We start from the raw sequence: 25,958 nt of genomic DNA on the forward strand, positions 1-25,958 counted from the left end.
GAGACTATGGGTGTGGAATCACGGCATCATCCCTTTAATGCCATCCATGTGTGCTGGATTTGTGGAACACCTTGTTTTCTTTTTTAATCTGTTACAAGGAAAGGTTCACTGGGTACAGGAAGAGATAGACCCAGAAATGAATGTGATATGACAACAAAATACACATTTTTAAAGTTATTTTTAAGTAGTTCAGAAAATTGGCAAAGAAATGTTCACTGCTCATAGTGTCCCCAAAAGAGCCTTCTGAGGAAGAAAAGGAAACTTGGGAAAATTTAAAATATATGCAAAATAATTCTGAAATAATTAAATTACTGATACAATACAGCATTTAAAAAACTCACCTCCACTTAATCGATGACACATGTAAAACCCAGTGGAATTGTGCGTTGCCTAAAGGGGGGCTAGAGGGGTTTGGGGAGAGGGAAAGAACATGGAACATGGAACTATGGGAAAATATTCAAAATAAAAATAAAAATTTTTAAAAACAGACCTTCATAGGCTTATTTGAGCAAAACTTATTACTATTATGTAACAGAAGAATGAAAATAGAATCAGAGCCAAGAGAATATGATTATAAAACATGCTGATGATTTACTATCTTTAACTGTTTTCCAAGTTAACTGTATACCTAATGATTGGATTTCTACTTGAAGTCAGAAAGTTTTCTTAATTTAAGCACAGGCACTCTACGTCTGGTCAATGGCCTTATCGATCGCCTCCTCTTTTTCCTGCTTCCTTATTACACCTCTTCGAGCTCCTCTTAGTCCACTTTTCATCCTTTAAAAAGTTGTATCGTTCTCATTCGTCGTTCCATCATTCAGCAGATAGTTACTAAATACCTGCTGTGGACCAAATAATGCTCAGGAAATACAAAGTTTATGATCCTGCTTTCGTGGATCTTACAGCATAGGCAGATGAGAGAGATAAAACAATAATTCACAGCATGTGCCTCAGAACTATATGAGGCCCCAAGAGGAAACTCCTGACTGGTAAGGAGATGTAGGAGACTTATTGGTAGAAGTTGCTTTTGAAATGAGCTTTTAAAGATGGGGGGATTCATAAGCCCCAAAACATAAACTACAGGGCAAGGCTCTTGATTTGAGCCTCAAGAAATAATTGGAAAATTGAAGCTCAAATTGATAAAAAAAAGAAATAGGTTCATATATCACAAATTTAAAATGGATAAATTACTTGAATATAAGTCATACAATGAAAAATTAGAGAATGGAAGATTTATCTTTCACAACTACTCATAAGATAAATATTTGCAACAAACATAGAATGAAAAATAAGAGCATGAAAGATAAAAAAGATTACTTTGATCATGTAAAAAGCAAAGAAGTATTTGCCTAAATGAACTCAATGTGGCAATAACCAAGATAAGAAGATATGCATCAAGAACAAAAATCATGTTAAATACCACTGATCATGTCTGACATCCAAAATCCATGTGGAACAGATGACACAAACCTATAAAATTAAAAGGTATTCTTTGGAAAGACAAGTGGTCGAAGGAAATAAAAGTTTTTGAAACTTCTGAAGCTATTAAGTGGATTAACAAGTTCAAGATAACAATTTTGAATCATGCATGCATGCAAAGTTACTAAATTGTTCATTCCACCTAATTCAAAGATTCCACTCCTGGTAGTAATACTCCAAGGAGGCTGACCTCTAGAAAAAACCTTTTTTTTTTCCTTAATGGCAACAGCAATATTTGTTACAGAAATGCACAAAAATTGGAGAATAGATTAAAAATATGATATATGAACATATCAAAGTATTTTGGAAAAATAAGGAATGGCAAACATGTGAAATGCAGAGAAACATGAGAAGTGATACAAAATGAAGGAAGCAAAGCCAAGAGAATGTAATAATAACAAAAGTAGCATTTATATAGCACTTTAAAATTTGCAAAGTGATTTAAATATTATCTCATATGATCCTCATAACAACCCTATAAAATAGAAAATATAATTACACAGATTTTGCAGATGGCTAAGGCTAAGAGCAATTTGCCCAGGCCACATAGCTAAATGTCTGCACAAGAGACGGCAAAGAGAGAAAGCTACACCAAAATAGCTAAACGGATCGAGCAAAGGGAACGTAATGAAGTTTTACTATTCAGGAAGAAACACTAAATGAGGAATTTTGAGAAACAAAAAGACTTTGAGGAACTGGTAAAGAGCAAAGTAAGCAGAATCAGGAAAAATCAAGACACACAATGATAAAAAGGAGAACTGAAATCACCACCAAAAAAAGGTGCCATTACTACGACCAAAATTGGCCCTGGAAAAGATATGAGAAAATGAATGCTTGCGTTTGCGCTCACTGGATCAGGTGGCTTTGTTGAATTGAATTTTTTTTTTTTAATCTTTACTACAAGAGAAGTGAGAAGGCATGACAGGGTGTATTACCTAAAGAGATCAGAGACGGGGGAAAGGAACTACTTACACAAAAATATTTATAGCAGCTCTTTTTGTAGTAGTAAAGAACTAGAAACTGGGGGTCTCTCCATCCACTGGGGTATGGATGAACAAGTAAGTGGTGGTCTATGATTGTAACAGAATGCTATTATGTCGTAACACAAACAGGATGAGTTTGGAAAAGCCTGTAAAGACTTAAATGAACTGATGCGGGGTGAGGTGAACAGATCCAGAAGAGCAGGCTTTACGGTGACAGAAATATTGTACAATAATCAACTATTATCAGCAAAAAAGGTTCCAAGATAACCCCAAGGAACTCAAGATTAAAAATGCCAGGCACAGCCAAAGAAGGAACTGGTGAAGTGTGACTGCAGATCAAAGCAAGCAATCTTTGTATGTATGTATGACATGTGTCTTCTGTCACAGCACGAGAACTATGGAAATATGTATTGCATAACAGAACTAATATAACCTGTATCAAACTATTTACTGCCTTAGGGAGTCGGGGGAGAAAGGGAATCTGAAATGCAAAATTTCAAAACAAATGTCAAAAATTGCTTTCATATGTAATTGAAAAAGGGTTTTTTAAAGGCTAAATGTTTTAGTTAATTTTTTAAGAGACAAAAAGGGTGTAAGGAAAAAGAGAAGAGGTAAACTTAAAATGAACATGATAAATGCAGTGGGATTTACTGTGCCATATAATGATAAAATGTACACTTTCAGAGAAAACTGAGCTCTATAAAATGATGCAAAGTGAGCAGAACAAGGAGAAATTAATACAATGACAACACTATAGGGAAAAATGTCTTCAAAAGATTTTTTAGAACATTGGTCAACACATGATCAAATCATGAATCCAAAGGAACAAAAATGAAACATTACACACCTGATGTAACAGAGCTGATGAACTCAAAAAGAGACATACATTTTCAAAGATGGCTAATGTGAGAATTTGTTTCGACAGGTTATATACTAAAGGTTTTATTTGGGGGACTTTTAACAAATTTATTCAGTGAAGTAAGGGGGATGTTAATGGGAGGGAGAGGTTTTTTTTTAATACTTGAAAAAAAAACACCTAAAGATGTTAAGAATATTTCTAAAACTTTCCCAAAAATATGAGATAAAATTGGAAAAGTTGGGTAGCATTGCATTGAAGAAAATCTTAAATGTCAAAGAAGTTAATATGATTTTTGAGCAGAAATAACATGACCTAATCTATATAATAAAGACCATTCATTTGGGATTGATATGAAGAATGTTTTTGACAGAAAGAAAAGACCTGCTGGTAGGCCAATTATACTAAAGAAGGCAAATGGTCACAAGAGATGGGAACAGATTTGAAAGAAAGATGCTGGCTATTGCAAGGTAGCTGATGGGATATGAGAGGGAGAAGGAGGAATTGGACAGACACCAGATTTCAAATATGAGAGAATACAGTAAATGAGCAAGGCATTAAGGCATTAAAAGTGAATTTGGAAGAAAAGTAGCTTCAAGAGGAAGATGAGAGTCTCAGTTTGGGACATGCTCAGTTTGAGGTCCCAGTAGGACAAATTACAAATGAAAGGCAGCTGAAGAGGCAATTCTGATTAAAGACATGGGTTTATAACCAGGGACAACTTTGAAAGCAGAATAGAGAGAGAGAGTTTGCTGTTCCAAAGTGGCTTACGGCCTCCTGAAGGCAGGAACCTACATCAGATCATCACTTTCAGTCATATAATTCCATAATAAGATGATCCTGGAAAAATAGGATGGGCAAGGAGGAATGGTAGGATTCATACTCCCTTCCTTTATGAAAAATTAAGGGCCTACATCATTAGATAAAGGACATTTCCCAAGGGGTTAGTTTGAGCATTATTGTTAGTATTTTTAAAATTAAGAGACTGTTGCCTGGTAAATGAGGATGGTTTTATAAACATTAAAATTAATATAAAGATTCTAAATTATTCTTTTAAGAAAAATAAAAGGAAAACAAGGGGAAAATCCATTCATTAGACTTTCACTAAGTCTTTTGGTTTTGTCTTATTAAAGGCTAGCTAAAGGGTTTGAGTAAGATTACTATATGTTTATTTTAAAGTTTAGAACAAACTTTTTCTTAGGAAGTTACTAGCCAGCAATGACAACAATAAAAATAACAACAAAAACAAAAGTAAATCATGAATGCCTACTAGGTAGTCCTAAGATTAGTAGCTTGGTTCAAATCTACTGTAATTTAATATTTACATTGCGATGAGCCTTACTTTCCAAGCATATCAACACTGAATGTGGGCAGGGCCCATCTGGCTAGTTAAAGATAGGAGACATTTAACTGAAAACATATGGGTAGTTTACGGACTATGAATATTTGTCACTTTCAGAATGTGTGCCACCAACTCCCATGACACTGCCCCTGAATACACATTTTTTAATGCTTTAATTGGCTCTCAAATTCCATCCTCCTGTAAGAAAAAACATAATTGGTCTCTCCTTTTTAAACAGTAAGAAGTTTACCTAAAACAATTAAAGAAAAAGTTCCCTCTGCGATATAAAATAAAGACCAATTATTAAATCCTCTTTCCTTCTGGCTTAATCTTAATTTTAAAGTAGACCTAAATTGGAATTTATAACCTGGATTAAATGAACTTTACAAAATTAAAGAGTAGACAGCAAAACTGAGTGTTTTCTTCTACCTTGTTGTCATGCTCATATGTCATGCCAAATTGCCAAGATGGATCACTAATTACCAGAGAAGTGGATATCAGGAACCTAATTAGCTAAGAAGCATGCCGACCATAACCAATTCATGGACCAGAGATCAGATTTTCCCAAAACAAGCATCTGCTGTTTAAGTTACCCTGGCCCCAACTATTGCTCCCTCCTTCCCACTCAAGAAAACAAAAACCTGTTAACGATGTAGATTACTCTAAAGCAGAAGTGGTGTGAAGGATTAAATTTATCATTAATAGAACAGCTCCTATAAGAAGACACCTGCCCCCTTCTTTTGCCAGAGGAAAGGAAGGTAGGGGCCAAGGCAATGGAGCATAGCACCTAGTGTCGGATTTTTTCATATGTATGCATCAGTTTTGCCAATTTTTTTTCTTTTTTTCTGCAAGGAATTCTTTGTATGATGACTCTGAAAGATTGAGGAGGTATAAAGGAGGAAATCTAGGCTAAGTCAAAACATAAGCTATCCATAAAAACCCATTTTAAAAATAACTCCTGACACTTCCCAGCTGTGTGACCCTGGGCAAGTCACTTGACTCCCATTGCCTACCCTTACCGCTCTTCTGCCTTGGAGCCAATACAGAGTACTGGCTCCAAGACAGAAGTTAAGGGTTTTAAAAAAATAATAATAATAAAAAATAACTCCTACCAGGTAGCATTAGTCATCTGGATTTAACTAATTAAGATATCAGAAATCTACTGAAGAGGAGGAATTGGAATGAGGCACTGATAAAAGAAAGCCTAACCTCATTTCACACATTAAACACAAAACCCAATAAAGACATAAGAACATCTGGCTTCAGAAACCAGGTGAATTAAGGTGAATGATGACACTCGCTGAGGAAAATGCTTTTATTTTTCCACTAACAAAAATCAATTTTCTGTCTTCCACCATTGAAAAAATAATAATAAAACCAAACCCTTGCAACCAACACATCAAATGAAACAAATCCACCACTGGTCACATCTAAATATATAATGTAATCATAAAATATATGTTTATATATATACATATATATATTTAGTGTGTGTGAGAGAGAGAAAATGAGAGGCTGCACTTTTGAGGTGAAATATTTTCAAAGGGAGATTAGGAGGAGGCTAGAACTAATGACCTGGGGTCAGGCAGCTGACAACACCAGCTGTTTCACTCTGAACACATTGCTTAGCCTATGCCTGCCTCAGTTTCCCCATCTGTAAATGACCATCATAAGAGTACCTACCTCCTTTAGTGATTGTGAGGATAAAAATAAGATCTCTGTAAAGCTTAAAGCGATACAGAAGTGCTAACAAGTATAAAGCAGCCCAAGTGTCTTTGCTTGCTAAGAAAAGTTTCTGACAACTTTGCTAGATCAATCAGCTGACTATGACTCCACCAGGTTCATTTATTTTAATTCTCACTAAAACATGTTGGCACTTCTGCATAATTGCGCATTATTATCAGGCCACTCTAACTCCCTATTCTAGGAGAAATATGCCTTCTGGCCCTCCCATGGCCACCTCCAGCCCAAGAACTATGAATCCCCAGGCAGTGGGAGAAGTACTATGATACAGACACTTAGAGGGATTATTTTGAAAATAGAAATCTATGAACAAAGCAGTATCAGATTGGGAAAACCTGCCATTTGTATGGCCTCCGTTTGGTTGGATCACTATTTATCACTTCTGTTAACTTGGGACAAATCAATTCTCTTTGAAATTCAGTCTGTTCCTTGGGAACAAAGAGGTTGACAGCATCTTTGAGACTCCTTTCAGCTCTGACATCCTTGGTCCTAAAGCCAGGAGCATTTCCCACATGGATTACTACCTTTTGCTGGTTCTGTAATCCCTCAGAGCCCTGGTTTACCAGATTACCATTCTCTAATATCTAACTCCACAAAGGGGATAAAAAGTCAGGAGCCTAAATGTAATATATTCACACATAACCAGGAATACTTCTACAGTTCTCTAGTCATCAACCCTGGGAAGTGGGCAGAAAAAATATATCATTTCCCTCTTACAGATCAGGAAACTGAGTCTCTGAGATGAAGGATCCTGCTCAAAGTCACAAGGCTATTCTCAAAGGCAGGATCCAAACCCTAATCTCTGGGATCCAAGTGTAACCATAAAGCTTCCTGAATGTTAAAGGTACAGGGCAACACAAAGAGGAAGAGAAGAACAATTTATATGATGAATTTAATAGTGAAAATGGCATTGAAAGGCTTCAGAACTATGATCAATGTAGTAATCAATGATTGTGACTTCAGAGGATCAATGGTAAAAAGCCTGAGCTACCTGCTGCCCTTGTCTCCTCTGGGCAGAGAAGTGACCAGGCTGTAGAGACAGCATCCATCATCCTGGCCTGGTCACTACTTCCTTGTCTGGCTTAACTGGACTCTCCTGTCACCAGGGCAGAGGAAGGGCTGGGGGTTATTGGAAAGTGAAGGAGATATTAAAAAGCATCAATAAAACCTTTCTTTAAAAACCATAGATGGTATATGATTTGGGGTTTGGGTTTTAAAAGATGACTCTAATACAAAAATGAATAATATAAAAATAGGTTTTGAGTGATAATATATGTATAACCCAGTGGAATTCCTTATCAACTCTGGGAGAGGGGAAGGGAGAAGGAAGAGAGACAATGTAAATCATGTAACCATGGGAAAAATTTTTAATTAAATTTAAAATTTAAAAAAAAAAACATACACTTCAGTCACTCTGATGGAATGGTAGCCGAAAGGCAAAACGTTAATATGTTATTTATTACTATGCAGTAAGAAAACTAAAACTCTGTCCAAGAAGAAAGGCACAAACATGGTCAGTTCTCCCGAGTCCTAGAACATCCTTGTGTCCACAATCCATTCGCAAATCTACTGGGCTTCCTTTATAGAAGAAGCTCTTTCAGAAATGTTGCTTGTTCAAGGACTATATCCTAAATTATACAGAATCCAATTCCTTCTCAACTTATCTTCTAAATAAATATAAAGCATTCGCAACACTAAACTCTGGTGGGATAAGTTCTGCTTTTTCATAATGAAATTAATATAATGGTAAATGTTTTACAAAAACAAATTTTAAATTTCATTCAAAATAAAATTTTCATATTCTCACACAAGCTAAAGCTAAAAAAAAAATTGGTGTTTGTTGTGTTATCAATCCTTATCACTGGAGAGGTGCTCACTATGGAGTAGAATTATCCAGTTCAGGATGGAGAAATAATTTTTCATAATAAATTCATTCCCCCAGAATGAAAGAGTTACAATCAGTAAGTTTGGGGTTTTTTCAAGTGCATTGCAAATAAAAAGCATGGAATCACGAGATTTTTAACTGGATTCTAGAGAAAAAGTCGAATCCCTTCATTTTACTAATGGAAACATAGGCCCAAGGGCAGGTGAGGTGATTGGTCCAAACTCCTCCAGCCCAGGCATCGTAAGGTCTGGCACCAGGCCATCTCTCAGCGCTCCTGCTGGCTCACTGTCCGGCTCTGCCACATCAGCCCCCGCGAGGGTCTCCGCGAGGGAAATGGCCGGCTTTCTCCTGTGGCCGGTCTATCCTCCTGCCCCCGGGAAGGAGGCAGGGCAGCCCCGGAGAGGGAGGCGGCCCGTTTACTGGAGACTTGAGGAGGAAGGTCACTTCAGACAGGTCCTCCCCAGGGAGATGGAGGCACCCAGTGAACCAGGCTCCTGCTCTCCCGGGGCGCTTCCTCCCTTCCTGGTCTCCACCTCGCTCTTCACTGACGGGAACCTACTCGCTTTCAGGAATAATATACGCGTCGGAAGAAAGGGAAGAGGCAAAAGGTGGGGACGCGGCGGATCCCTGGCCCTGGGAGAGGTTCGAGGGCGAGTCTCTGCTCTTTGCACAAGGTTTAACTTTTGGCAAAAGCTCTGAGTCCATGCGCAGCCAAACCTATTGTGCTGTGGTAGGTAGCCCGATGCTGAGCCATATAGTTTGCGAACAAGGTGCTAAACTAAGATTTGGGTTTAAGTTCCAACCCCTAAGCTTCTCCCCCTTCCCCCTCTATTTCTATCCTTTCCTATAATTGTAGGGTTTGACTGAAAAGGGTCTCTCAGCAAGGCTGGGTAACGAGTGAGGGAGACTCTTTCAGAGATTGCTCCCAGGAGTCCCAAATCTTAGTTGACTTGATGGATGTAGTCTTGAAGGATGATTTGTGTTGAAATGGCTGTGATCAGGGAATCAGGGTTCCAATTTCCAAGAGAAAGATCCTCCCAAGGCCTCCGGACCAGATCAGAGCTGGGTTTTCTGTGTCCTCCTCCTCCTCCCAGCCCCTCAGCCGGAAGCCCACTCTTCTCCCTCCTCCTCAGAGAAATTCCCAGAATCCTCTGCTGGTCTCCGCTGCCCCCTTCTCCCTTTGGTTCCATCTCCTCTGCATAAAATCCCATTTTTACAAGCGGGAGAAGGAAATGGCCAATGACCGCAGCTCGTCTACCAGGAAAGCCCCGATGGCACCCCCAGGGGAGGGGCATCAGAGAGGGCCTCCAGCACCAGGGCTCTGGTCTGCCTGGGGTGCAGGGAAGGAGAGGCACCAGGGAGCGGTGACAGACGCTCCAGGAGAGAGAGCCACCTCTCGGCTCAAGCTCGATCGCACCCAGCCCCCCAAGTTCCAGCGGGCCACCAAACATTGACTCATCCTCTTAGAGACCCGCCGGGATGCGCGTGGGGCTGTCGCTCATCCCCAGGGCCGATTCAGAGAGCCGCTGCCCTGAGATCTGCCCGCCCGGGGGATGGCAGTGCTCCCTGGGCTCTGCCGGAGAGCCTCGAATCTGTGGCACCACAACTAACCCATCCCGGCCCTGACTGTGGCCATGAAGAGAGGCCCCATGCCAGTAAGAGGCCTGGAGCGTCTGTCCCCCGCAGGGAGACACCCCGCGGCCTGGCTCGTCCACTCTCCCGCATTTTATAGAGAAGGAAACAAAGCAAACACGTGCTTTCTCCAGGGTCGCAAAGACGATAAGCATCCCAGATGGGATTTGAACCCAGGTCTTCTGAGCCCAGATACGCTGCCACCCATTCCGCACGGCTTCCCAGATCTACAGGGATTACAGCCAGAAGTGCCACTGGGTAAAACACAGCTATCCTTGGTTCACGGTTGGCAGAGAACAATCCATAGCACTACTGATGTCTTGGGGTCAGACAGCGCCGGATGATGAAAGCGGTCAGGGGCGGGTCTCGGGATCCCCAGGGTTCCTCAGAGGAGCTCCAGGAGATGACAGGACGAGGAGGAGTCCCATTTTATAAAAGAGGAAACGGAGTTTGAGACAGGAGGTTGCTTGTCCAAGGTAAAAAGAAAATGGTGGAGCTGGCAGTCAAAGCCTAATCCTCCAGCCCATCTCTAGGGCAGCCGGATGCCTCTTTTTTCCCCCAATGCCTCTCATCAGGATGTTCCACAGCATCACGATGCCAACATTTTAACAATCTATAATAGAATCCTAATCAATCATATAATCATTATTATTAATGTGATCAATAATAACATAAAGAGCCTAGGTAAATGGAAACAGACACAGACATCGCCGGCTATGGGCCATGTTGTCCCTTTCCCTAACCATGATTCAATAGCCAAGAAAAATGCCAGAAGACAGCAATAATCACCCCAGAAAAAATTCCTCAGGGAGCTGCCGCTCAGGAGCCACAAGCAGAGACTCCACCTCTCGAGGCCTACAAGACTCTACTCCGGGGAAGCGACTGGCATAAGGTCCATCTCCTTCCCCACCTCCCTTCCATGGTCTAAACCAGGAGCGGGGCTGCCACGCACTAGCACCAAGGACAGCTGGAAACCTTCATGAGGTCCCATCTACAATAGTTGACTTTATTTTATCAATCTCCGTCATGCTTCTTGGCACTGTTAAAGACCGAGAGCTAATTCTCAAATAGAAAAAGATGCCAAAGACTCCTGAGCCCAGATCTGCCAGAACTGAAAAGAAGACTCGTTAGCAGAGGTCCGACGGCAGAACTCTTCCAGGACATCCACAGTCACTCTGTCCAGCCAAGGCCACCCTGAGAGGTGAGCAGGCGCAGTAAGGACTGTGGAACCCTCCTAGCAGTCCCATTGCTCCCCCTTAGCTACCACTCTAGCAGAGCTGTGCCTAGGAATATTTCATGTAGGGCCAAAAAAAAAAATTAAAAATTAAAAGATGGAGGAGTGGACTTGTCCAAGGTTAGAAAGCCACTAAATAGCAGGGATGGAATTGGAACTCCAACTCTCTCCAATTCTTTTTCACTAATGCTGAGCAAGTGCTCACATTGTTTTAATTTACAGACATGGAAAATGCCACAGTGGTAACAGAGTCCCATCTTTATAGTTCTAAAGAACAATAGTAAGTGAGAATCCCATCCACTGCATATTCTTGGGATGTGTTCAGTACCAAAAAGGAAAATTTCGCTGAGGATTTATTCCAAGATTTCTGGTCATTTTCAAATATAACTTGCTTTTGTTTTCATTTCTGTTTTCACTTATTCAAACATTTATTAAGTACCTATAATTGGAGAGGTAAAATAAATGAGTGGCAGGGCCCATCTTCAAGGAGCTTCCTACGCAGTTTTCTGTTTTCTAAATCTTGCCAGAAAATGTCATCCAAACTTGACTTGGAATTTGTTGAATTTTTAAAACTTTCTAAGTTGAGTTTTCTTTCTCTTCCCTTTTTTTTCCCCAGAAGCAGAACATTGGTATAAATTCCCTGATTGTTTGTATATAAACTTTGTTAAATGACATCTGAGTTGCCAGAAAAGACACCATTAAAAAAAATCATAAAATAAGGCATAAGAAATTGGTCGTTTCTACTCTTTTGGCGATATCTTTTAACAATATTCTCCTTCTATTTCAGCTAAACCACACTCTGAATGTCCTTGACCATAGATCCTATTGATGAAATAAATCAACTATCTCTACAGGCATCAACACTAATCACTGCCTACAACTACAGCTTATTACAATCACCCTGAAAAAAAAACTGAAATTAAGAAAATGTTACTGTGCTCTTATTTTGCCAAAGCTCTAATAAATTTCACACATTACCAACATACTAACAAAAAACATATATGAAGAATTTGGGTACACTTCTCCACCAGCAAGAGAGTATGTATCTACCAAAAAAACTGAAGTTCATTTGTCCTCATGACCACATTCCTCATTTCTGTCTAGCAAAGAAGCAGGTTACTGTCAACATGTGAAAATAACCTGAAGATAAAAGTGGTAACGATGAAAATGATCAAGAGAGTGTTTTTGGCCCACAAACTACACCAGAGAGAGAGAGAGAGAGAGAGAGAGAGAAGGAGGGAGGTAAGGAGGGAGGGAGGGAGAGGGAGTAGAGGGAGAGGCAGTGGGGAGAGACGGAGAGAGACAGAGACAAAGAGAGTCCCGGCCCTCAAAGAACTCGTTTTGAACACATCAACAAGACTAAATAATTCCCTAGAGACTGGCTGGAGATGCTTCACATAAATATTGAACAGCTGTGAGGATATCAACAGCTGAAGGAATGAGTTTTGACCATTTCATGGCAGTGGTCTATGGGCAGGGTTAGGTAAAAAGACCAAATAGCCTAATTTCCCACGTCTACACTCCCTACCTCATAGGCCAGTGTTGTTTTTGAGTCTGGGGAGGCGCTGACAGAAAAGTGCCTAGAGAAAAGGAATCCTAACTCCAGTATGAAAGAGCTTTGACAGTTCTTGCAGATAAATGATCCTCTATAATATGATCAGAGAAAGATTCCGGTTCCAAGGACAAAACTAGCACCTGGTTCTGGCCCGATCTTGGCACTCTTGGGTTTTGCAGGGGCTGCTCTAGCACAGAAGCCAGGAGCCATGCGCTTCATGTGGGTTTAAAAAGGAGCAGGGCCAGTTTCTGGGGTAACCTGCAAAGCTGGGGAGCTCTGGGCAGTGTCCTTTTCCTGATGACATTATCTTCAGCCTGCCTTGGACTCCATTAATGCAAACCATTCCTTAAAGGCATTCTCTTCTCAGGAGTCCTAAAATGGTCAAGTCTCTCTCTCGAGCTCTCCAGCAGGGCAATACAAGAGTGAAAGAAAAAAGAATCAGTGTAGACTTTCAATCTGTCATCCATTCCCAAGTCGTCCTTCTCTCACCATCACCAGCATGTGAATCCCGCAGAGAACAAAAGGCGTGCTAAGGCACAGAAGGTCTGGAAGCTTTTGAAAGCCAAGCATTATCTGCTTATAAAAGAAGCACAAATGGCTTCATGAATAACCCTATCAACAGTGGAAACCAAGTGCCACCAATATTAACATCCACCTCTCCATAGTCTTTAGGAAAAACGCATTTTGACAGAAGGGTCCCAAACAGGGAAAGCATTTGAGTGCTGGAAGATGCCTTACAGACCACTTAGATCAACCCACCACCACCATTTTTAATTCTTCAAATGAGATCATTTCTGTGAAGTGCTTTGTAAACAGTAAAATGCTATATAAATGCTGGCTGCTATTTTATTCTTCAGTGGCTTCCTAGTGCATGAGTACAGTTTAAGCTTCTCTGCCCTGAATGGCAAATGCCACCTGGGCACCTTAAATCCAGTTTAAGGCCCGGTACTTGTCCGGTCTTGGGCCAAATGGATACCTTTCATGCAGTCTTTTCTCTAATGTAGTTGAATATCTGTACCCAGAAAAGTGCCAAAACCTATTGCCTTCACATGGCTTGTTCCCTAGGACTGGTAGGTTCCTACCCACCCTCCAAAGCCCCACCCAAATGCCACTTCCTCAGTAAAAATCTCCTTTGCACTGCTCCTTCCCTCTCCAATCACATTGGGAACATAGTACCACATAATAATGGCTGGATGTAGAGGGGTAGCTCCAGGGAACAGATGAGAGCTGGCCTCTGAGTCAAAAACTCATAGGTTCAAGCCCTGCCTCTGATGTGCCTGAGCTGTATAACTTCTCCGTGCCAGAGGGCTTTCCAAGAGGAGAAAGAGCAATGGCGCCCCTCTACACTGGTAGAGGCAGTCTCCTCACTGGGGATTTCCCACAAGGACAAAATCCCAGCTCCAAACTCTCCAGCCACCACCCCAGAAAATGCACTCCCGTTCCTGACACCCTCCTTAGGGGCAAGAACCTCACGTAAAAGAGGGCAATGGCAAGGCAAAAATGCCTGCGTGGTGAACGGAAAAATCCCCAAATACTCCGTACTAGGCAGGCGATACACCTGAATGCCTAACTCAAAAGAAACAACTGAAACATCCACATGACAGACTGAAATGTTCCCTTATCCGTGTCCTATTATAGGGGGTCCTGGGCAGGCAGGGAAGATTTCTGCATGGAAAATAGAACCCCACTACAGAAGTGAGACAGCATAAAGACCCACCAAATAGGAGGGGGAAAGCATGAATGCCGCCGAATGACCCAGGTGGTGGGAGCCTCCGATTTGGAGGGATGCCGGCTCTGCTCTTCTAGGCACCCTCAGGTTGGTATCTTTGTCTCTCACCTAAGCTTTCTCATTCTTAAAACTTAAAAAAGTTGATCCTATCTTCTCTCTAAGGGCCCAGCCAGCTGGGCATCCTGGAAAAAAGCAAATACAAACTGGCAGGCCAACCTCCAGGGTAAACGGGCACCCTGGGACCCATTTTTATGTTACCATCATGGCAGCAGGGAACACTGATGGGACTGCAATCTCCAAGTCCATAATGGGAACCACAGAGGCCACTGAGTCCAAACCATAGGCAAATCGATCCTCTCTGCCACCCAGCCAAAGTTTCAAGCAACAAGCGTTCATTAAACACCTAAAGTTCCACAGATACCAAGCCAAATATAAAAGTCCCTTCTAGACAAGGGAAATCACCAATACAGACTAAAATAGACTCATCAATCCACTGTATTCTTATAGTTCTAATTGGAAAAATCATTTTTTTCTGACACCAAGCCTAAATCTTTCTTTTTGGGGAGGCAAAATGACCCGTGGATCAGAAGAATTGCTCATTGGCTACAGGAGGTGGGTGGAAGGAGGGGAAGAGTAGAACATGAATCATGGACTCATTGAAAAATATCCTAAATTAATTAATTAAATAAGCAAAATGACCCATGGAATAATTTCCAAACATGACAAAGACACAATTTTGGAAAACCTGGAAATTTAGAGATTTGAGGAAAATAAATGTATGACATATTAAATAATGATCACCCATATTTCTACTAGGTTTATAAATCTCCTAATGACACTGAAAAATTGTGCCTATATGAATAGAAGACAAATAAAAAAGTGGCCAGCATTCTAAACATCTCAGACGGAATCCCAAGAGAAAAGCCTGCAATTGGAGCAGACATCCCTTGAGGCCACTGAATGAGACTCTGAGGAGCTATGAGAACATCCATCTCCACAGCCCCACACCCTTCCCTACGTCCCCTAAAGTACAGACCTCTCTCACCATCACCTTTTACAAGAGCCATTCGACCTCTATTGGAAGGCTTCAAGTGGAAACCAGGAACTTTCCTGCCTCCCAGAAGCAGCCCATTCCTCTTGTGTAAAACTATTAAAAAGTGGTTGGTTTTTTTTCCCCTTCTATCAAAGCTGAAATCTGGGCCCTTTTACTTTCACTCATTGGTTCCAATTCTGCTCACTGGAGCCAAGGAGAACGCATCTAATCCCTCTTCCATGTGATAATCCTTCAAATACTTGAAAATGACAAACACATCCCAGACGACTTCTCTTTGTAGAGAAATGCCAAACCTCTTAGCTCAATTTCCTAGGAATTAAACAAATAAAATTCCATTTTATTTGAGGATGTTGAACATTCAAAACAGGATGGTTATTTTAAGACTCTTCTTACAAAATAGGGATAAGGATTGGACCTATTATTTATTTTATATAGGGAACTCCCAGGTGAGGAGATTCCTTCTGTCCACACAGATTAATACCTTCTCTGCAACTTCCCTAGTCTTTTGGATTACTTTAGAACACTGAGAGAGTAAGTGGCTTGTGAGCCATACAGTATCAGAAGCAGGACTTGAGTTCAGATCTTCCCAGCTCCAAAGCTCTTGTCACTATGTCATGATGTCTCATCTTATTAAAAAACATATATGCATGAATATTATTGATATTTGAGAATAGCACTATTTCCCTGAAACAAATAAAACTAAGATATCTGATCATAAAATCAAAGACATTTTCTTCTAAGCAAAGTCTTTCCACCCTTAAAAAGAGGCCATTTTCACAAACACACATAATCAACATGTAAATAAAAAGCAAGAATAACAAGAGGAAGCATAAAAAGATGATTGGGAGCATTTCTCACAGTTTTTTTTTTTTGCAGTCATTTAGCAATCAGCATTAATTACTAGAAGAGTATAAAGTCAAGTACTGCAAAGAATCTCATATTTAAAAAAAAGTATGTGCTCAAATGACCACATTCATTCATCAATCCCAGTCATACTCCAGTTAGCATCCACAATGGGCAAAGCTACTTCCCAGTTAATCAAGATGAGTTTCTTTTTTCTTCTTACCTTTGCTCTTGGGAATGCTCTTCCAAATCTTCTTCAGAATCAGCCTATTAAAAAACAAAAAGGGAAAAAATACATTTAAGGAGAAGCTTCAAAAAGAAAACAAAAATCCAAATACATGAGCAAGAATTCTTTAAATCCCAACCAGGCTGACGCACTTGTAGCAATGACTCACTGACACAAAGAATCCCACAAGCCACAATCCTTGCTTGCTCGAATGCCGTCCCCACCAAGAGTCCTTAAATCACTCTTACCTTACGACTGCTGAAGAATGGTTTTCCAATTTAGTACCCGACAGTAAATAAAAACTCCAAACTAGAGTAAAAGCAGATTTTTTTTGCCTTGCTTTTGCTCCAAACTCCAAAAATATGTGCCCATTGTAATTTCAAATCACCAGTTATAAAAATATCTGTTGACGTTTGTAAACACAGGCCAAACCACACTTGGAAATTCATCACTTAATTTTGACCTCAAATAACGTAATAGCAATATAAAAAGAAAGAAGAGCTTTAAACTGAAAATTACTCAATTTAGTAAATTTGCCACTGTCACCTTAAGCAGCAAGTGCCATGGCATCCAGGGTTTGGTATCTTCCCCATGCCTGCTCTCTCCAAACACAAAATTATTCAGTCTTGACACTTTCTCCTCTTTCAGCACCACACACCAAACCATCCTTATTTCTCCTTGGACTTCTTTAACCACTCTATTTTCTGGGGTGATGCTCCACTAACTCTTTTTCCTGCCTCCCCATAAGCATAAATCTCTAGTCTCAGAGATTCACCTCAAATCATTTATTTGTACTTACCGATTCAACTACTGTGTCTGCAAAAAACTCTACGATCCCAAAATTCAGTCCCGGTTTTCTAAAAGCCTAAGGGATATTTCCACTAGGCTCTCCCATCATTTCCTAAAAGTTAACGTTCCCAAGCCAAACTTATAGTCCAATCATTGCTCCCCACTACGACTCGAGTTCACTTTAAATGGCACCATTCTCTTCCAGGCTTAAACTCCAGTCATCTGGCAATTGTCTTTCCTTCCTTCTTCACATATAATCTTCGAGTGTCAGATGCTTCTTTCTTCTTCATTCCCATTGTCATAGTCCAGATCAAATGTTCTCCCTTGGTCTTAAAATTACGTCCTCCCTAGACCATTGTAAAGGCTTCCTAATTCTCTCTGTCTCTTCTGGCACCAATCCACCCTTCTTGTCACTGACAAATGAACATCCCTAATTGACTGAATAAATATTTATTAAGCATTTACATGCTCAATACTCATTTATTATGAACTAACTGCTCCGTAGTACCTAGGAAATCCACTCCGACCTCCTTAGCCTTAAAACTTAAGACCCTCCAAATTTTCCCCCCACTCTCCTTATCCAATTTTTCCCACCATTTACCAACAGGAAGCCTTTGTTCTGATCAAGCTTTTTTTATGTGACTCCATATGCCCTCCTCATCCTTGCCTCTTTTCATCCAGGTCTAAGCCCCCAATATTTAACGCACTCCCCATATTATCTTTGATCCTCTGAGAAGTCCATAAGCCTTTCCCTGACTACTCTTGGCCCTCAATGGGTTTGCTATTCTCCGAATTCCTTTCATGTCTACCCAGACAACTTAATATTTGGTCAAATGTGATTCGAATCATTCTTTACAGAGGCAACATGGTATAGGAGATAAAGGGCTGGCCTAGAAGTCAAGAAGACCTGGGTCCAAGCTCTATTCTGACCCATATGATTATTAGCAGAAGTAATAATAACCACATTGACAGGATACTTTAAGGTTTTCAAAGTGTCTTACATCTATCTTCTCATTTAATCCTCATAATAATACAGTAAGGGAGATGCTATAATCCATGCTTCACAAATGAGAAAACTGGGAAGACCAGAAAGGTGAAGTGGCTTCCTGAGGAAACCATCTTCAATCCTGCTCTTTGTCATCAGAGCTCACCACCCTCTTACCCTGCAGAAATGCACCGATTACTCATGCTTTTCAGGAATGACAGAGACATCACTGCATAGTGAGATTTCCAAGCACTGATCCACACAAGGGAAGAATGTTTAATTTAACATCCCTAGTGTAACCAACAAGAACAAGAAGAAGAAGAAAAAACCTGGGGCATTCCCTTGGAATTTACTGAATTCTCTCCTATAGTCAGACTACAGGATTTTTTTTTCAACTGGGAAACTAAGGCTATATTAAAGCTACTTACAGAATACTTAGGAACCAAGGGAGAGAAAAATGAGTTTCCTTAAAAAAGAACAAAAACAATGATATTTAAACTAACACATATTAAAAAATTATTTAGAGATTCAATGTATTCTTTTAAAAATAAAAACTTACTACCAAATTAAATACCTAGAGTTCTTTAGTTCAAAAGGAAAACTAAAGTGAGATCCCTGAGGCTTTCTGCTACTTCAAGGCCATATATTCATGTTATTTATCTTCTATAGGATGGGCAAGTCTCAGCCCAGAATAAATAATCCCTCCTCAATACTACTCAATATTCCCTCTCATGCTACTCTCACACACAGGCTATTAATGAGGGGTCTTTATGATGATAGATTAAATGAACCAAAAAGAGGTACTTTGCTCTTGTTTCTAACATGCACCCCTTCTCAAAACAGGTCTATGGAACAACGCCAGGAAAGTTTACAGAACATTTCAGGATGACTACTCTACTACCATCTTTAGAATGGGTCTGCAGACACCCTAGAAGGGAAAAAGCATCAGGATCCAAGGAAATAGCTGAAAAGGACAGCCTTGCCTCTACTGGGGCTTTAGGAGAAATAATGATTAAGTGTCTTTGTCACCAACAAACAGCCCTGACCAGCTCTCTGTCCTATCTGGGGCACCATCCCAAAGGCTGCACACAGGTACGCGTTCCAGCCCCATTCTGAAGGAGACAGGACAAAGGCGAGCAGCGCCTCGTTACTAGAGGAGTGGTACCCACAGAGGATGATGCTATAGGATTGGCATAGCTGGGGTAGGTGCCTGAAGAAAAAGAAGAATTTCACTGAGTCTATCATAAAGGCAAGAAGACACAGAGAACCATATCATCAAATGGGAGAAGAAATGGGACCTATACAGGGAACAGGGAGTAGAATGGATTAGCTGGAGGAAAGGGTGGGGAGAAAGCAGGAAAATATCCATGAAGAGGTGATGAGCCTATTGAATGCCAGGCTTGAGAGCCTGAACTTCCAAGCAAGGTGGAGTGATATTAGGTTCTATTGGGCTTTGCGGGAAGAGAATTCAAAGAGGGGTCATTAGATCATAGATTTGGAGCTGAAGGAGACCTATGAGGGGACACAGTCCAACCACCAAATTTGACAAAGGGGTAAAATCACTTTTCCAATTTTATACAAATAGCAATTAGAGCCAAGATTTGAATCCATTTGACTGGAAACCCAGTGCTCTCTTCCACAGTAATGGATTGTTTCCAGAACTGCCACGTAAAAAAGCAGTGGTTAATTAACAATAAATAAGAACTAGTATTAATTGCAACGAATAATCCTAATTCAGAAGAACAGAAGGTTCAACTCTCCATTTTTTTTTTTTTAGAAAAGTGGAAGCATATATCAGACTTGGCTGCTTTGTTCTTCAATTATAGTTTTTTTTGTTGTTGTCATTAGAAAAAAGGATTCAATTAAGGAAGAGAATAGCAAGAATATATTGGGAATTCTCTGCAATATTAAAAGTAAATAGCAAGTAAAAATTAAAAACAAATAATAAATTGCTTGAGAAATTTGCATTAGTTCCTTAAGTCCATTATACTTAACTCCCTTATTCACCCATTTGTTGTAACCAGTACCTAACAAGTACTGACACTAACATTTGCTGAACTAAAAAGAACTATTCTAAAATCATCACCACTGATATTCAAGTGTTTCCAGGGTCTCCTGAGAGCACAAATGTCTATCTCCTTTATTATATTAATAACAACATGACAAAAATAGCTAGCTAGTACTTAAAGTTTATGAAGTGCTTTACAAATATTATCTTGTTTTAACCTCCTAACAATCCTCTGAAGTAGATGCCCTTATTATCTCCATTTTGGAGATGAGGAAACTAAGACAAAAGTCAAGTGGCTTGCCTAGGATTACACAGATAATAAGTGTTTGAGGCCAAATTTTTTTTAACCCTTATCTTCTGTCTTTGAACCCACTGGTTCTAAGGCAGAAAAGCAGTAAGGGCTAGACAACTGGGGATAAGCAACTTGCCTAGGGGTGACATAGCTAAGAAGTTTCTGAGTCTAGATTTGAACACAGGACCCCCCCTCATTTCCAGGCCTGGCTCTCTATCCACTGAACCACCAACTGTTCCCTGAGACCAAATTTGAACACAGGTCATTTCTAAAAAGTACCTCCCTCAAAACTTCAGAGATTTAAGCAATTTTTAAGCATCATGAAAGTGATACTTAAGTAAGAGAAAAAATTCTAACAAATCTGAAAATGAAATTACGGAGCTTAGAGTTGAAAAAGATCTCAAGAGATCATCTCATCTATGGTCTTTTGAGATCTGGAAACCAAGTCTCAATGAGTTTAAGTAAGTGCTTAGGATCCCAAAGGTGATCATTAATCTTAGTCCAATGTTCTTTTCAAGAAACTCTTGTGCCACCTCTTTCTTCTCAGGTTCGATTCAAATCAGCAAACATTTATGAAGCGTCTACCACATTCCAGGCACTTTGTTAAGAGCTGGGCACAGAATGCCAACAGTCCCTTTTCTGAAGAGCTCAATCTAACAGGAGACAGGTGAGCAACCTGCAAATAACCACGCGCAAACAATATAGATACAGGATAAAACTGGGGATAGCTTCTTGAATCATCTCTATAGGAAGTAGTCTATAGTCCTAACTGCCAAAAATATTTTCTATCACAACAAAAAGATACTAGACTTGGCATGAAGTGAGAGCCTTGCAACGTCTAAAACACAAAACGGTGCCTAAATTTCCTGTACAGAACTAGCCTTTGTCAGAAATCGAAAAGTCACTCCATGGCACCCAGGGAGAGATTGGGTTTAAATGATTAACCTTTACACTTAACCACTAGTTTTAATAATCTATCCTGAGACAGATCTGGGACCTAATCAGTGCCAGAAGCCCTTCTGCCAAAGGAGCTTGCATCACAGAGATGTTCATCTGTCTTTCCATAAATCCTCCAAAGAGCATCTGCCCTCCAATGCCAGGAGTGGTACCCTCTTTCCTTCCCTTCAGTATCTGAGCTCTCTATCCATCAGGAGTTTCCCTAGTATGAGCATCTAGAACAGCAGGCTTCTTTATCAGGCTTGGGAAGTTCTGCCTCGAGTTATTTCATCTAGTATTCATGACAAGGTGAGATGGGTAGTACAAGTAAAATCATCCCCTTTTGATATGAAGATGCCCCAGGGAAGTAAGAGGCGGACAAAGTGGTCTATTGGAAAAAAACCCAAGCCTCAGAATAAGGAGACCCAAGATTGCCCTGGGCCCTGACATTTACTAGTTAGGAGACCTAGTCTCTTAACCTCCCTACATCTCTTTTTCCTTATACGGAAAAAAAGCAGCAATGAAAATTTTCAATGTACCTTACAGAATTATTGTAAGAAAATTTTTTTAATGTTTAAAACACTACATACATTTTTTATGAAAAAGGACATTGAATTTAGAACCAGAGGGCCCAAGCTTGAATCCAACTTCTCCCAACTTCTGTGTGTTCCTGGGCAAATTCCTTAATCTCATCCAGCCTCTCTTTCAAAAAGACTTAAGTTGGATGATCTTTAAGGTCCTTTCAAGTCAAGGTCTGATCACAACAAGCTGGCTAAATAGTGATGGGGCTGGGGCAAGAGCCAAAATTTTCTATCTCCTAATGCATGGTTCTTTTTGAGGCATTTTAAGGCATTTTTATTCAAGAGTATGAATATTTAAGGAGCAAGGAGTGGAAGAAAGGAAGGAGAAAGAAATCCAATCCCATATATATAAAAATAAAGCTAGTGTAAATAAGCATCAGCAAATATTTGTGGGCACTGCCTTTCTTTCTGAGTTAAATGTCATCTATTCTGATACTGATTTTACTCTTATAACATTGTCACTGCAGTGGCTCAAATCCACTTAACAAATTTTCTTACTGCCCCTCACCAACTGTGTAAAAAATGAAAGGATAGTTATTTGCTGGAGGAAGTAAACACAGAAGTTCCAATGAACTGATACCCAGAAGTGATTTTTTTTTTTTTTGGTCTTCTGGACACAACTAGAAGAACTTCTGGTCTGCCATTTAAAAAATATTCTGAAAACACTGACTTTAGAGTGACAAACTTCCCTTTCTGAAATCATCCCGGCCACAGACTATTTTTTTTCTAGGCACTTGCAAGTGAAAATACTGGCTCAGATCACCATGTGTACATACACGGAAGTGGAGGTATTACACTTGATTAACTGTTTCGAATCACTTTCTTTACAACTAAGATTATATAGAATTTTTAGAACTTGGTTTTTTGGGGGGAGGTTGGTTTAAAAGACTATCACTCAAAATATTTTTAAGCTAAGAATTATTTTAATCAGTTATAGAATACAAATATTCTACTTAATGAAACCCAAAATTAAGAAAATAGAGCCAATCATATACCTGCCAGTAAAATAATTTCTTTGTTAACCACAAAGTCTGACATTTCCTTCTCTGAGAATAATGACTCAATCACCAAACACTGACCCATACATTGGGAGAGTCTGTAATTTAACCTCTTTCTGAGTCTGGTTTGGCCTCTACCACTAACCAACAAAAAGCAGAAGCTAGTCTCTTATCATTTTTAAATGGAGCAGCTTCCCAAAGAACTGGTCCTCTTCATTAGAGGCCAGCAGTCTGAATGTCAAGAAAAACTTTCTCTGAAATCACCTTTTAGGCCCAATGGTATCTAGTCTGTATTTGTATTGGCAAAGATGAATGTCAAAATAAATTCTTGCCCTCTTGCATACTTTGCAGGAACTCCTCACAGATTTGACACTCAAGATGTGTTTTCCTCCATGTAAAATTATCTCAATTTAACTACTGTTCAGAAAAAGGAAAATGAAGGAAGAAGACACCAGAATAGGATACAATCCTTCCACCAAGAAATAGCTATCTTTAAAATGGCAATCCAAGCTGATAAACGTGGACACAGAGGCAAAAAGTATGCTTAAGGTCACAGATTGAGAGCTGAAAAAAAAATGGAAGTCAGTCTATCTGGTCCAATACCCTCACTTTACAGATGAGAACCTAAGGCCCAAAGAATAAGATATACTTTTCTTAAGAGTTCCAAAAACCTAGTAATTTCTCTGTGGTCCTATGATTTTTCTCATTAAATCAATCATCAAAGTTTTGCAATAGTGAATCTGCAATGGTAGCAACTCCTGTGCTATGTGACAGACAGATTGACATAAAACGTTAGAGCAATTATTTTCTCCCTTGCATATATTATTATATCACCATATAGGAAAAAAAAAACCTGAAATTCAAGTTCTTAAGTGGGTGTATTCAAAAATTCACTGGAGAAGTTTGGAAAGAATCCAAAGGCTATTAGTATATTTTACAAATAAATATCTTTAACCTAAAATTGCTTAACTCTAATGGAAAATACTACTTATTAATATTTATGTACAATAGCATTCAACATTTTCCAAGTTCTGTGTCACTTAAGGCTTCCTAATTCATCTCTTCCCATCCTACAATGTCACCCATCCACATAACACTCCTTCATTTTGCATTTGGTCCAACTAGGGTCTACTACTAACCAAAAAGAGACAGAGAAGCTTAGTCTCTTCTTTTTAAATGGGACAGCTTTCCAAAAGAATAGCCCTCTTGGTTTGTATAGACTTCCTGAACAAATCCAAGATGCATTCCCTCAGCTGATTTTTTTTCTCTTCATGATTATCACCATTTAATTGTGCTTGAGGCTGGCTGGCAATGGCCCTGGCAAGGTGGCCCCTTATAGGCCATCCCACCTCCTGAACTTGAGACCAACATGACTCACAGGCCCCGTCACATGGAGGGGGAGGGGGCTGGGAAAGGCCACACTGTTGCCAGGTGTTCTGGCCTGGCTACACCATTTATTTGCTTTGCAAATTGACATGGGTGCTGAAGAGGCTGCCAAGGGGTGGTTAGCCAGGTCTCTCCTCCCACACACACCCCCACACACACCCCTCTGGCCACAGACAAAAAACACACACAGAGACATACACATAGAAAAAACCATCACTGTCTCACCTGAGTGGGCAGCAGGAGTTCCCCTTCTTCTGCCTGCCACAGCTCAACCACGTTGGGCAGAGGCTCAATGACTAAAGGAACACCCAAAAAAATGCATTTTAAAATCGCCAAAAAAAAAAAAAAAGATAATATTCTGTTAGGTTACACTAATCCTATCTTAACTCATCCATTATCTGAATTTTTCTTAAATTTTTAAAAAACCATTGGAGCGAGAAAGAAGGAAAAGAAAGTTCAAAAGCCAGTCTGCACATTGATAAGTTTCAGTCATGTTGGGCCACTTGTCCACCTCAGAAAGAAGGAATAGCCAAGTATCTGGGGAAGACCAGAGTTTGGAGAGGAAGTGGGGGCGAGGATGGGGAAGGAGAGAGAAGGACCATGGGGAGGGGGGCTTTTGTAGCTTTTGGGGGAGGGGAGTGATGCTATATGGCTTTGATTCTAAAAAGTACTGCTGATCCTAAACCAGGGGGGAAAAGGAGTGGGGGGCTTCTTCCTCTTGGCATTTACAAATCTCAGGGTAAAGAGGGGGGCCAGCACTAGCCCTGGCGGCTAGAACAATGAATTCATCAGGAAGTGAGGGGCTAAGATGAGGAGAGAACTGAGAAGAAGAGAAGACAGAAGACTGCAAGAGAGGAGAGGTCAGGGGAGAGAAGGAGAGGGCAGCAAAGCAGAGCTGAGGGGAGAACTGGAGAGCCCAGGACAGGACAGCGGGGCCCGGGCAAGGCCGGGCCGGGCTGGCCGCTGCTCCGTCTCCTCCTGCAGCGGGCTGGGCACCATTAGCGCTCGGCACACAAAGCGGGGACTGCGCTCGCCCCGCTCCAGGCACGCACGCGGGGCGCCCCGCATGCACAAAGCCGGGGGGGTTGCTGGGAGTGGGGCAGAGGAGGGAAGCGCAGCCTGGCCCGTCCCCTGTACAGCTAGCGGCTCCCTCTCCTATTCCTCCTACCCCCTAACTTCGTTTCCTCTCCTTCTCCCACTCCTCGGGGCGGGGGAGGGGGATGTGGTGGTCCAAGCCTACTTCAGGCAGCGGATTGCAGCCGCCCCCACCCCCCTGCCCGAGCCCGCGGGACTGACCTTGTCCCTGAGCCCCTCCTGGGCGGCAGCAGGGCCACAGGAGCTGGACGAGGCCCAGCAGGAGGTTCGCGGCCGTGGCGGCGCGGCAGTAGGCGCCGGGATGAGAGCAGGGGAGCCGGGCCATGC

At 40.8% G+C, this 25,958-nt stretch overlaps 1 protein-coding gene across 1 annotated transcript in view; it reads right to left on the bottom strand.

The window, feature by feature from the left end:
- Positions 1-25,956, bottom strand: part of TMEM131L (transmembrane 131 like) — a 167,164-nt gene extending 141,208 nt beyond the window's left edge. Inside the window, exons 1-3 of the mRNA XM_044682233.1 lie at positions 25,833-25,956; positions 24,762-24,832; positions 16,559-16,602 (exon numbers count right to left, since the gene is read on the bottom strand). Of these exons, the coding sequence (XP_044538168.1) occupies positions 16,559-16,602; positions 24,762-24,832; positions 25,833-25,956 (239 nt within the window). The remainder of the gene's footprint in view (positions 1-16,558; positions 16,603-24,761; positions 24,833-25,832) is intronic.
- Between the last annotated feature and the right edge of the window lie 2 nt (positions 25,957-25,958).

This window comes from Gracilinanus agilis, chromosome 6 (genome assembly GCF_016433145.1).
Source record: "Gracilinanus agilis isolate LMUSP501 chromosome 6, AgileGrace, whole genome shotgun sequence".
Classification (NCBI taxonomy): Eukaryota; Metazoa; Chordata; class Mammalia; order Didelphimorphia; family Didelphidae; genus Gracilinanus; species Gracilinanus agilis.